Here is a 14,718-nt window from a genome sequence, read left to right on the forward strand (position 1 = left end):
AATAAGCAATTGGAATAGACTTTTAGTGAACAGCAGGGGTTTTCAAAGGGCTTATTTGAATATATTAACACATCAGTTAGCCAGTATTCAAGTACCTGGAACCATTGGAAAATTGGCTTTTTCTTCCTCTTTAAAAAGTCAGAAATAGAAATAAAAAATCAAGGAGAGTCAAGGCCACCCAAAATATCTGAGGTTCCATCTTCAAAAATTGCCTAATGGAAGACAAAAGACAAAAGCTTTCAAGGGCACCTCTAAAAGTTTCTATGTGTCAAACCCATCTAGTATGAGACCTAAAACTGGGTATTTCACACCTTTTTTGAGAGATTATAGGAACACAGGTTTGAATCCCACTCCTATGCAAATGGAAAAGTAATAAATCAAATTGACTCAAGCCTGCGTCGTAACATGATCTCAAGGGAATTCAGAAAAAAACACCATCCAAGTCAGTTCAACATGAAGCACATGATCAAGGGCAATAACCCCCATCTCCCTAGGGTTGCCAAAAATACAGGCTTGCTAGGGTGTTGTTTTTTTGTTTTTGTTTTTGTTTTTGTTTTGTGGTGAGGGGGTACTCAATGAGGCAACATAGATCTAGATGACTTGCTCATCTTACTATCATTGATTCGAGAGAAAATGAAATTTTTGTCTTGTGTTTGTGCAACTCAGCATAAAGGCAATGATTTTTACTTGCTCAGAAAATCATACTTTTCAAACATGACAGATTTTGCTGTGTAGTTACTATTAAGGTAGTCTAGCACAAGTGTATTTCAAAATCATTGATAATTAATAAATCTTGAATGTATGAATATTGAATGTAAGTTTGCCTTATAAAAATGGCAATTTAAAAAAATAGTCCTAGGTCATGTATCAAATATTTTTATCATTCATAGAAGGAAAAATGAATTGGTTGTCCCTGCCTATGATTTATACCCTGGAGAAAACAAAAAAAGTTGATAATTGAGTTACTTAATACTGTGAGCCAAGGATTGAAGGCATTAGAATTATTCTCTATTTAATATGATTGATCCAAAGCACAGGTTAACTGAGGGTTCCTCTGTTAGAATTGGTTCATAGAAAATTAGCATAAATGCAAAACATGGCAATTTCCTACTGATACAGCCCCCCATTTTACTCATTTTGTACATTCACTTAAAAACATAAGATTTTACTACATCTTGCTTCATTTCGACTCTATGGAATAGTTGTTCATTTGAAAATTGTAATCATCAATCACATTTATATAGTATTTTAAAGTTTGTGAAGTTCTGTACAAAAATTATTCATTTTATCTTCCCACGATCCCTTGGGGATAGTACATGTGTTATGCCCATTTTATAGACGAGAAAACAGAAGTAAAAGCTAACATGCCCAGGTTTATACAGTAGGTTTCTGACATAAGACTTGACCTTAGGTCTTCTTGATTCATCCACTTCTCCTCTTTGCCACATCTTATAAAATAAGAGTATCAAATTTACAAAAGACACAGCCAGGAAGGCTAGATAAAAAACATGGCATGGGAGTTAGAATTTTTAGAAATCACATTAGGCTGGAATATTGGTCTTAATTGAAGAAAATGAAGTTCATTGAGCTTAATGTCAAATTATATATTTGGATGTCAAAAATCACTTTTATGAGTACAAGATGGAGAAGGAAATAGTCATTTGCCTGAAAATAAATCCTTAGAAGGGGAGAAGGGTCAGTAGATCAACAGTGATGCTACAGACAGGAAACAATAGACAGGTTGCATTAAGACAGTTAATGTCAAGAACAAAGCAAGTAGTTGCCTCCACTGTACTTTGACCTAGTATGACTACATCTAGCACATTATGTTTGGTCCTAGGCATCCCATTTTACAAGAGATAATAGATATACATAGGGAAATGAATAGGATCTGAAAAGTCCTCCAGATCATGTGGAAGAATCTTAGCTTCCTTAGCCTGGTGAAGAGAAGATGGTGGCAAACATGGTAACTGTCTTCAAGTTTTTCAGGAATTATGCGGAAAAAGAATTTAATTATTCTACTTGGCACCAGAGGCCAGAACTAAGAGTAAAGGACAGGAATTGCAAAGAGGGAGACTAGATTTGATATAAGGAAAAAGCAATAGTTTCCTAATAATTAAAATATATCCTAATGGAATGAATATATGGAGGAATTAGTGAGTTGCCCAGTCAAATTCAATTCAATGATCATTAAGTGAATTTCTGTACTGTTCAAAATTCTGTGCTAAAATCTGTTGGGATAATCTGGACAACCACTCATGTTTTATGGGTATCTATTTTTATTTGTGGTTTGGGTTAGATGGTCATCCAGGTTCCTTTCAACTCTGAGTGTCAGATTGATGGATAGATAAGATTTCAACAGGGCATAGTTGTTATATATCTATATATCTATAAATATCTATAGATAAATAGCTATATGAATACATATATAGAAAGATATAGATATATACAGGTATAGATGGATAGATAGGTAGAGATGTATCTCTCTATAGAGATATACCTATATGGAGATAGAGATAGGTAGAGAGATATATCTCTACCTATCTATCCATTTATCTATTTATCCATCCATCTGCATCTATCTATGTATTTACCTATCTACCTATCTATTTTTTTAAAGGGGAAAGATCTCTGATTTAATTGGTATGGCAAGTTTCCAGGCAGAAAACCATCTTGACCAGTGCAAATTGGAATGTCTTCTGTATTGTGGGTAGCCTTAAAGAGTGGCCTGAAACATTGACATATCAAGTGACTTGTTCAGGGTCACATAGCCAGTATGTGTTAGTGGCAAGACTTGAACCTAGGGTCTTCCCTGACTCTGAGGCCAGCTCTGTATCCATTAGGCCCTGGTACTGTAAGGGCCTAAAATTCTAGCTAGTCTGTCTAAACTATCTAATGAGTGGTTGCCAATAAATTAGAAGCTTTAGCAAGAGTTTAGACTTTTAAGCATTTATTAAGGAGAATAAGAATTTGGTGAAGAGAGAGAGAAAGAGGCCTAGATTCATCTATCTACCAAAGGGAGAGTACGTTTTAGCTCCTCTCTCCACAAGAGTCCAGACAAAAGAGCGAGAACCACCCCTTCTTCATCCCACAAGCCTCTTGTGAAACTGGGAACATTCCCTCCACTTGCACACACAGCTCTAAGCTAATTGGCTGGCAGCTTTGATAGACAGCACCCACTAGCAAACATCAGTTCTTTATGCCTTGGCTTGCCCTCAGACTCCTTCTCCTCATGGCAGAGCTTTCCTACAGTAACTCTCCAGCAGGTGGTGTCATTCCAATCATTACAGTACCTCCTTAGAGTTAAAGTAATGACAAAATTATATGGCCTATTATCATGGCAGACTGTGAAATGCACATCTGCTTTTATTTAATCAGGGAAAAATTCAGTCGGAGAATCTTTTGTCTTTTGTACATATTGTGTGCTGATTTGCATGTTGTCATAAGCCAAAGGATCTAGTTAAAGCTTTCGTGTAGCTATAAGCTGTTGACTAACCCATCAAAAGCAATAGTAATTTACTGTGCAGATAAAGGCACTAGTAGAAAGGTAAATTTGAAATTAGGTCAAAATAAAGTCAAACCAAAGAAAAGGCTCTTTCTACCACAATTGGAAATTCAACTTTAGGAAGCTACCACTAGTTGAAAGAAACTAAATGATCCACTGAAGTTATCAAAATGTGATAAGGTAAATATGCATATTGAGCCAATGTTAAAAGTCAGCTTAGGGGGCAGCTAGATGGCGCAGTGAATGGAGTACCGGCCCTGGAGTCAGGAGTACCTGGGTTCAAGTCCGGCCTCAGACACTTAACACTTACTAGCTGTGTGACTCTGGGCAAGTCACTTAACCCCAATTGCCTCACAAAAATAAAAAAATTTAAAAAAAAGTCAGCTTAGTTCCATTATTTTTTTTCTTATGGCTGTGACCCTGTAGTTCTTACAAAACTGGAATTCATCTTCATAACTCCTGGGAATTCCTCTGCGAATTTTGTCCATTCCCTCCCAAAAGCCCTCCACAGAAAATTTTTCCTGGAAGGAATAGCTAACATTTCCCATCATCAATGGAAAGAAAAATGTTTAATAACATGAAAAATAAGAAATTTTGTTAAAGAATTATTAGAATATATCTATCATAAAATCATGTGAAATTGCAATGGTAAAACAAATCTTATTTTAATCTGTGGATTTACAGTGACTATATAACATCAAAAAATACTATTGCTTTCTTCAGAGAAAACAGTTTTCTGGATCTGTAATCTATTTTGGAGGCAATTACAGTGTGCATACCCTTCCCTCACCATCTGGTTCCAATGACTTGATTCTAAAATAGAGCATCTCATTAGGATTGATATTATTATCCTGTTTAGGCTATCCACAAAGAACTTTTGAGAACCTTAAGCTTATTTCTTTCCTCTTTGCGATTCTTCTATATAAGGTCATGAATATATACTCTGACTGAGTTTGGGGAACTATATATCTTAGAGGATAACCTTTTTGTTATGTAGTTCATTTAGACCTAGTCCAAGAATGTAGAAATCACTTCTCTAGGACCACCTTAAGGACAGAGTTCTTCTTCCTTTTCAAATACCAACCAACCAGCAGAAGACATAAAGAAATAAAACATAAGGATATAAAATCATAACCATTTTATTTTACCTCAGAACACTTTGATTTAATCAGTTTTTTAATACACGAGTGTGTGTGTGTGTGTGTGTGTGTGTGTGTGTGTGTGTGTGTGTGTGTGTGTGTGTTAGAGGACCTGACTAGCTGTAATATTTTTTCTCATTTCTGATCCCATTTTCTGTCTTTCTTTTCCTTTATAAATATATTTCAGGGACTAAGCACAAAACCATGCTGGAAGCACGGAATGGGAGTGGGACTATTAAGGCATTTCCTCGAGCAGGAGTAAAAGGCAAAGGGCCAATCAACAAGGGAAACACGGGCCTGCAAAACAAGACATTTCACTGTGAAATCTGTGATGTGCATGTAAATTCAGAGACACAACTTAAACAGGTGGGTAGCACCAATCTGAGAACAAGAACCTTTGCTCCCCTCACATGAAACATAAAAGCAGATTATTCTTTTGCACTCTAAGTATTTATTTAGCATTTGCACGTGTGTAACATTGCAATTCATTGAGAAAGAAATGCAATGCTATTCTGGGGCACACAGATGTCTAATCTGATATTGAAAAGTCATTTTATTGCCAAGTAAATGTTTGAGGTCAGATTACCAGGAAATTAAATAAGATTTTATTTAAAGGGTATTTTTCCCAAGTAATTGTTAAATTTCCCGCTATAAAGCAGGGATATCTATTAATAAATCCATCAATTCTGCATCAAGCACTATACACAGTTAGTGAAAATGCTTTGCTTTATGGAGTTTATATTTGTGGTAACTGTTGTTGTGGCATTTAACCACCAAATAGAAATAAAGAAATGTCTTTCAAGATATACCAGGGATATAACCTAAGAACACAACCTTCAGATTATAATTTATTTTGTAGACCACTAGTATAACCTGAGAACACAACCCTCCGATTATAATCAATTTTTCTCAGAGCTCTTATTCACTTAAACCTTATTTACCTTTGGATTTATTAGGTTGATACTAAGTAGTACAGCCAGGGATAAACATTAATATGGAAATAAATTTCTATTTCTCTGGCATATGGTTTTATTTACCTATAAAATCTCCCCAAGACTTTTCTTTTTCTTATAAGCCACCTTAACTAAAAAGAGATTTGTACCATAGAAAAATAACAGTGCATCTCTTATTTTTATAACTAATACCTAAATAGGTATAACTCTTACAAAATACTTGTATTTTGGTTCTTTTACCTAGATCATAATTTTAATGGGGGAGGGAGCAGGTAGGGACCAAAGTTTATGCCTCTTGATAATTTGCTACTCTAATAAAATAACTAATTCCAAATGCCAATTGTTTTAAACATATACTGTATGAAAGGGAATATTTAGACTATTGAGCACAGCAAAAGGAATTAAAAAGTCCCTTACCCAAGGTTCCTATATTCAAATAATGAATTTAAGTGACATACAAAGAACCTGTAATATTAATGATACATAGGTGAGACAATTTGCAGAATATCGTGAAAGGTGGTGGGGAAATAAAGTCATCAAGGATTGCCTATTCTTTCTAGAATGGTAAAGAGTCAAAAAGACATTGGTTGGAATTGCTTAGGAGATTAGTGTGGGATTGGTAGGAAATTAGGAGGACAGAAAATTCAAGGGTTGGGGAGAATATATTGTACAATGACTGACCTGGGGTCAAGATTGTGGAGAGAAAGAAGCAAAGTCAGAATAAGATAAATGGAGTGGAATTATAGAATTCAAGAAAAAAGAATGTTACAAAGTACAAACTGATTTGAAAAGATTGATGAAGTGAGAGAAAAAGCTCAGGACATTACAATTAGAAAGAAAATTTTTCTGACTTCAAGATTTTGAAGATCAAATTCATTTGGGTTAGAGAAGGACCTGTAGTAGTTGTAGCCAGACAATATGGAAGAAAGGAGAGAACATAAATTTTTGAGGTGGAAAAGCCTGGGTTTGACAACTGACAAAAGTTAGGCACATCACTGCATCTGCACAGAACTGTTTCCACATAATTAGGAGACCTAAATAGAAAATGTCTGAGTTCCCCTATAACTCTAAAGCCTATTAATGATGATTCCATGAGTACTATAGGAATCTAAAAGAATTTAATTAATATTAGAATTTAAACAATATATTGAAATTTCCTAGGATGCAAGGCAACATTTTCAAGGATTCTTATGGTCAAGTTTTAAAAGTTTCTTTGTTTTCTTTTTTTAATAATAAACATTTTTATTTATAGTTTTGAGTTTTAAATTTTATTATATTCTCCTTCCCTCACCTCCCCCCTCCCTGGGACAAAAAGCAATCAGATATGGGTTATACATTTGCAGTTATGTAAAACGTTACCCTAGCAGTCATTTTGTACAAGAAAAATGTTTTCTTTCTTTATATTTGCTAGCACATCAGCAGTAGAAGGCACAAAGATAGAGCTGCTGGGAAACCCCCCAAACCTAAATACAGTCCTTACAACAAACTTCAAAAGGGAGCACATCCACTTGGGGTGAGTACAATCTTCACTTGCCTCTAAGTATGTAGAATTTGGAAATGGTTTTTCACTTAAAAATGAACTGATGAATCCCTGAGTGATAGTATTTGAGATAATGGCTTTATCTACAAAGCATGGAAGTATTTGATCTATTCAATAAACCATTGAGTCAACTCAGTCTGGGGAAATTACCAGCATCTAAACTAATATTTTGCTATTGAATAGATGCAGCTGTTATCCCTAACACTGTTCAAGCATCTTTTCGTTGAACTCCCTATCTGTCAGTGAGCCTAGGAAGAAAAGAGAAAGCAATAAGGAGAGGGCAGTATGGTTCACTTACTGTATATTTCTGGTATTGATTTCAAAGGCAGAACCCTCTTAGAAACAAAGGGTAGGAAAAGCAAAACACTTCAGCTATTCCTTTTGAGGGACTAATGAGGAATACAGACAAGTCAAAGTAAACTAGGATGTTTTAAGCCTGAGTGATTTGGGAGTCTCAATCCAATCAATGTTTTGATTTGAGAATATTTCTTTTTTCCCTTTGCATTTTGGTGATCTTATAGAATTCTACCTTTTCATTTTGTGAATTCCACCTTTGCAAAATGCTCTCTCTCTCTCTCTCTCTCTCTCTCTCTCTCTCTCTCTCTCCCTCTCCCTCTCCCTCTCCCTCCCTCCCTCCCTCCCTCTCTCTCTCTCTCTCTCTCTCTCTCTCTCTCTCTCTCTCTCTCTCTCTCCCTCCTTCCCTCTCTCTCTCTCTCTCTCTCTCTCTCTCTCTCTCCTTTCCCCCCTCTCCTTCTTTCTCTCCCTCCCTCTCCCCCCAACATCATAGATAGATGCTGATTGATTGGTTTGGGACCCCAAATGCAAATGCAACAAAAATAGATGACAGTATTGTAAAAATTTCCAAGGTGAAAAAGAGAAATTGGTTACCTATTTAGGATGTATGTATATGTATATATACACATATACACACATACATATGTGGACGTATGTGTATGTACAAGGTTGTCCATAAATTCATGCTTTTAATAGCTTTTTGAAAATTATTTTTCTTCCCTTTTTTGCCAACTGATTTTTCAGACATAATGTAAATTCATTTGCTATATTTTGTGTATATGGTGCTATGGTATTATAAAGCAAAAACAAAAAAAAGGAGTTATTAAGTATTGAAAACCATTCGTTACTTTTGGCCCACCCTGTATACACATTTCTATTATACTTTATATAATTTGATTAAATATGATTATAACTTCATACACATATTATGTAGATAAGCAGCTAGTTGTAGTATTCAGACAATATAGGTATATATAAATTTATATTTTTAAAAGTTTTAGATTATATTTATAAATTATCATGATAATTATTCATCTTAAAAGCACATTTTTTTTAACGTCCCAGAGGATGAGGGGCTTTTTTCTTTGATATGAATTTATTTTTTCATTTGTGTCCTTGATCATTCCCCTTTCCTTCTTCTCTGGGACCTTGCTGTATCAATCATTCTATCTCTATCTTTACTTTTTTCCTCTTTAATGGCTTCTTTCCCATTGCCTACAAATATTCTTGATGCTTCTATCCAAATATTTCAGATCAATCTATTGATCTATCTATCATCTATCTATCATCTACAAAGAGAGAACTTTTTTTCCCAATCTTGCTACCTCCTTGTGTCCTCACCCTATATTTCTTCTCACCTTCACTGCTAATCCTCTAGTAAAAGTAATTTATACATCCATGCCCTCACCATCAACTAATTCATCAATGTACTGCAATCCTTGCCACTATCCTGAAACTGTCTTCGGTCATCATATCTAGGATCTCTCTTTTCCTTAATCAAATTCTCACTTATGTTGTATGTATATAAGCTTATAAGTTGTTCTCAAATTAGATCATAAGTGATGTGTGACCAGTACTCTATCTTTCATCTTTGCCCTATAGATGCTTAGCATGATGCCTTGTCCCTAGCTGGTACTTAAGAAAGGTAGAGTATCCTTGAATTGAACTGTAGTCTTCCATGATGAGTCCTCAGGGTAGGTCAAAGTAAGTCCTTTCATAGCATAATTCTCTCATTATACAAATGAAATGTGTTTTTTTCCCCTTAGAAAAAATGATAACTACAGAATAAGATGAGAAACACTCACCTGGATTGATGTTGATTTCATCATCCTATTAGTAACCCTGGCTTTATCATACCTTTGTACTTAGCCAAAGTAAATATTTCCTAAAGATGAAGAAAAAGGTTTTTTTGTTTTTTTTTTTAAAGTTCATATTAATCTCAAACACTTAAAATCTTACCATTTTGTTACTATTTCGATTACTGGAAATCATCCTCAGAGCTGCCATTTTACTGATGCTTCTGGCAGGAGGTCCAGGCTAGCAATTTAGATTGAAGCTGGGAGAACAAAGCTCTTTTTTTGAAATGATGAGGAAACAAAAAAGTGTTTAACTTGTTACAGGTAAGATCTTTCCCTTTAAGAATAGCTTTTGTTTTTCTCCAGTTTTTTTTTTTTTCCATGGGAGTGACATTCTCTGTGGCCCAGTTGACAGGTCTGGATTGTCAGATGACAGCTGTCTGTCTGAGGGATAATGAATCTCTCTCCCTGTCTCTCTTTTTATTTTGTTTGTTCCGAATCTCTCTGGGTAATTTACTTAAAATGTACTCCTCAAAGAGATTTGATGTGCCCATCACTGTCTCATTTACATTTCTTATCTCTTGAATTTCTATTAGGATCATAACTTTGGAATTCAAAGGGACCTTAGAAACCATCTAATCTAAATGCAACTTGTTACAGATGAAGAAACTGAGGCCCCGGGAGATGAATTGACTGTAGATCACGGGATCAAAGCTCTAGAATTGGAAGGAACCTCAGAGGTTATCTTCTCCAAACCCCTCATTTTATAAAAATGAGATTCAGAGACATTGTTAGAGTTCATACATTGGGAGTCAAAGCCATCGATAGCTGGCCCATTTGGGCCCTCAATAGCAATTTCAGCTGTTAAAGGAAATGAGACCCAGAGAGGCTGAATAACTTGTTCAAGATCAGACAGTCAGTGGCAGAGCCAAGATCCTGTGTCTCCACAGTGATGTCACTCACACCAAGGTCAACACTCCCAAGTTTGGTGCACTTTTTTTCTACTGTGCTTTTATTAAGCAGTTACTAGTGAGAGTACGCTAGCATGAATGGAGGAAGGAGGTGAGGCATTTATTAAGTGTCTATATTGTGCCAGACACTAAGCTGAGTGCAGATACAGAAAGTAAGACTGTCCCTGGCCTCAGGGGGATTACATTCTCATAGGAGATGACAGCATACAAACACATATACACAAACACACAGAGTGTCTCTTAACAGATACGTCAGATTGTCAGCCAGGTTTTCCTTTGAAAAAACATTTGAAACTCTATAGTTCTTTAAATGTGTATATTTGAAGCAGAAGTCTTGCCTTCTTAGGAATTGTCCTTTGGAATTCTAAAGCTAATTTGGAGCCAATGGGGAGCTAACATGTCCCCCAGTTATGTTTTGTTTCTCTCTGTCTCATTCTTCTCCCTCTCCTTTGCAGGTAAAATTAGTATTTTCTAAGGAACCTTCCAAGCCATTGGCTCCACGGATCCTCCCAAACCCATTGGCTGCAGCAGCGGCGGCTGCTGCTGTGGCAGTGAATTCACCCTTCAGTCTCCGAACAGCTCCAGCAGCCACCCTCTTCCAGCCATCTGCACTTCCTCCAGCACTCCTCCGGCCTGCTCCGGGGCCCATACGGACCACCCATACTCCTGTGCTGTTTGCTCCTTATTGAACTCCAACTGGGAGTCATTGTACTGCAATAATTTTTTTTTTTCAAAAAACAAAGAAAACAAAAAAAAATGAACTATGCAGTGTTTATTTATAGTTTAAAGTCTATCTGAAGAGCCAGGACTTTTGATAGTGAATTGAAAAGATTCTAAAAGGGGATGGGAGGGAGGGGAAGGGGGCAGCATTTTCTCCACATAAGAGCATTCCTCTTGAATATTGACTGTTTTAGAAGTGATCTCCAGCATTGACTTGTAGTGATATCTAGAACTTATGAAACCTTTGTGACCGTGCTTTTGGGCACCTATTTCCCCTGCATTGTCTTTCCTGCTTTATGAAACAACTCTACATTTGTCTAAGGGCATTAACTGGTTCCAATGTATATTCAGTACTCTATTCTGTAGATTAACAAGAAGAAGAATGGGAAGAAGCAGCAACACTGTGAATAGTAGACCCCTTACTGATCCTTCTGCCATGTCAGCAGTTACTGGGTATTTATCAGAACAAAATTAGATGCAGTAGTTGTCTTGTAAAACAGTAGCCATGTCTCAATTTAATGCCTTTAGGGTTATCAATGAATCACAAAAAAGGTAGAATGACCAGCCAGATCCTGTAAGGAGCCAAAACAGTGGACACCAGTGGTACTGTCGGGGAGGTCTTCTGAATCAGAATCAATAATCTTTCTCTCCTACTCAACTCTGACATAAATGCAGTGTTCAGAGATGTTGTACAGTGGAGTCATGCTTTGGGGTAACCCTTCCCCCCAGAATCAGAAAACAAAAGAAAAGGGATTTGTTGCAATGTTCTGAGTACCCAGAAATGACAAATATCCATGTTTGAAAATATGGATGGGTAAGCACTGGGGGAAAACATGTGCCATGGATATAGAAAAAATAAATGATGGCAGGCAGCCGACCTGCTCAGTTTCTGTGAGCTGGGGATGGCCATCACCTTGAGCTATAGTGCCAAGATAAGTGCTGAGTAGGAAATCCATGGTCATCCCTACCTCATAAAAAAGGGAGCATATTATACCTCTGCAACACACCCCCTTTATATCATGCCAGTGGCACTGTGTCTGTAGGTAGAATGCTTTTGTTTGGAGTACAATCATAGATATAAACTTAATTGTTTTATTTTTTAGATCTCCTACTGACATGATATAAATGTTTACTGTCTATGGAAAGGTTAGTAGCAGCAAGGAAAAAAAGCAGATGAGTTTACTGCACACCATGGATTTGGAGTAGGAACAAAATATATCTGGAAGGTCTTACTGTACCTTCAGTTCTATCATGGACTTTTGCATATTGGAAGCCTTATTTGATCCATATAAGGCTTTGAAGGGTTGACAGTGTCCCTTTAAAATAAGATTTATCAGGGGTATATATAAGTATATATATTATATATATTGTATATATGTTAGAAAGATTAAGAAAATAACTTATAAACAGAAAATCTACTATATGAAATAAATATATAACCATTCAACTTCACACTTTATCATCGAAGTGGTAAATAGTAAATGGCATCAACAATTACCATGCCTTTGATTTGTGATCAACATGATTGGCTTTTGCCCTCAGAAAGCTAAAAGGTATCTCATCCACCTAATGGAGGAGGATGTAGCCACATTGCTCCATAGCTGAGAGACATGCTCCTCTTACACTTAGAACAACAATAAAAACCACAACTCCGGTTTAGGGGAAAAAATATTTTTGAAAAGTTTTGTAAAGACTATTTAAATGAGGAAGGGGCAGGAAGGCACACATATGACCTTCCTGAAATTGCTTTTAGTAACAAATAAAAATAAAATAAAGGAAATTAGTAACAGTTTAAGAGATGTTAAGAATTCGTGAGATACTAATACTTTTGAAATTCAAATGTTTCATGTTTGATTATCACCATATTTAAAAAACACCCACTACAAGTTCAATGCTCAGAGTTGAGCATGGTCTTGAGCTTTCTTATCCGCAATCTAGCCATAGTCCGTGGTGCTCATCTCTTTAAAAATTGTGTGCTTAAATATATACATATGTGTGTGTGTATATATGTATGTATGTACATATACATATATTTATATTTAAGCAAAAGAAGAAAATTGTGTTTTGTGTATTTTGTGAGGCGAGGAACTCTAAAGATTCACATGGGTATTTATTTAAATTATCTCCTCAAATTGTTATCTGGATTGTTGTTTATTTTTCACTTCCCACTATCTGTATCCTTTGGTCTCAATGGTAGGTCCCATTTTCACCTACGATCAAATTTGTCGTCCATCTGTTTAGCTGGTTCAGGGGTAACTCAGAGTGGTTTGGGAGCCCTCTGAATGGGTGTTACTGTTTGACCTCACAGAGGAAGATGACCCATTGTCTGCCCGTAGAATGGTCAGATTTGGCTAAACATGTTCTTTGGAGTCCTGACTTTGGCTTGATCTTTCCATTAGGCAAAATATTTTGGTTTTCGCAACAGTCGACCTACATCACCATTTGAAAACAAACAGATAGACAACCCTATAAAGAGGAAATAAAGAAAAGCTAAATATCTCCTCTGAATTCAAGATGGAGACAATCATATATAACAACATGCCAAGTATTTTTTCCCCATAAGTCTCCAATTTCACAGAAGTTGACACTATCTCTTTAGGAAGCAAGGCCTGGGTTATTTGGGTTATTCTATGGATATGAAGGAGGTTTAATTTAAAGGACTGCTGAGAACAAACAGTATCACATGCAAACCCATGCAAAACCTGGGTAGTATCTGAATCTCTTTTGCCTCCATGCTCTGTGGAACAGTTTTGGTTCAAATGGCCGCTCTTAAATTTGACCTGTAAACATCGATTGTCTCTTACTACCTAATAAAGGATGAAGCCTAATCATTAGGTCTTACAGTGGATTTTCTATGATTTTTTTTTTCTCTTTACCCAGCACATCAATATTTCAGAGTGATCAGTAATCATTAACATCCAGACTACTGGAATGGTTTATATTTCCCCTTATGGAATATTATTTCAGGAGTGAAAATAGATAATTTAACTGTATCAGCAGTGGGGCTACACATTTCTCTTGAGTTAGCCTGAAGCTTCAGATATGATTCATGCCCCATGACAGAATTTTAAAAAAAGGAGTAGGGAGAGTATCTCTGATTTCATCTGAAATTAATATAAATGTACATCAAGAGACAAAAGGTTTTGGAAGAAGAGGGCGTTATTTTTGTTAGATTTAGACTAAATCAATGGGAAACAGTTGCTGGGAGGGATGATAATAGATTTATGTTGAAAAGAGATAAATGTTGATATGTGACCAATTGTTTCTCAGACTGGCATGAAACTTTCACATATGACTTTGTTATTCATGGAAGAATTTACTATGAACTGTGATGTTTAAAATCTATATTGTGTGATCGCACTAAATTAGAAGATTCAGCACCAGTCTTTGGGCATTAAACATTTATTAAAGCACACAGATATTCACAAGGAGTTCAGAAAGTTAAGAAAAAGCCTATCTAGCCTAGAGTTCCAGCCTGGTTGGGTTCTTCCTCAAGTCCTCCTCCACGAGCCTGCTTTAATCAGGAACTCTCCAGCAAGCTGATTGTGGAAGCTTTTTAGAGGTCTGTAACAGAGGCGGTCCTTACACGCTGCTTCAAGCTGATTGGTTGGCGTCATCCAAATCCATTGATTTTGAAGGTGTTCTCAAGTTGAGTTCACAGTCTAGCTTCTGAGAACAATACCTTCTTAAGGGCTAGCCAGGTGTGATTACAATCCAGTTAACTCGAAGTAGGCTAATCAGCAGTCAATCACTCTCACTTGATTCAATCAGTCTAGATTAATCTCCAGGTGGGTCTTTGA

General features: G+C 36.3%; 1 protein-coding gene across 5 annotated transcripts in view; it reads left to right on the forward strand.

Moving 5' to 3' along the window:
* ZNF385D (zinc finger protein 385D) overlaps positions 1-13,746 on the forward strand; it is a 1,003,837-nt gene extending 990,091 nt beyond the window's left edge. For all 5 annotated transcript variants that reach the window (XM_043968167.1, XM_043968168.1, XM_043968169.1 and 2 more), the window contains 3 exons: positions 4,832-5,010; positions 7,009-7,110; positions 10,654-13,746. In XM_043968167.1, the coding sequence (XP_043824102.1) occupies positions 4,832-5,010; positions 7,009-7,110; positions 10,654-10,887 (515 nt within the window). In that variant the 3' untranslated portion in view covers positions 10,888-13,746. The remainder of the gene's footprint in view (positions 1-4,831; positions 5,011-7,008; positions 7,111-10,653) is intronic.
* Positions 13,747-14,718: the final 972 nt, after the last annotated feature.

Source organism: Dromiciops gliroides, chromosome 5, assembly GCF_019393635.1.
Source record: "Dromiciops gliroides isolate mDroGli1 chromosome 5, mDroGli1.pri, whole genome shotgun sequence".
In the NCBI taxonomy this organism is placed as follows: domain Eukaryota; kingdom Metazoa; phylum Chordata; class Mammalia; order Microbiotheria; family Microbiotheriidae; genus Dromiciops; species Dromiciops gliroides.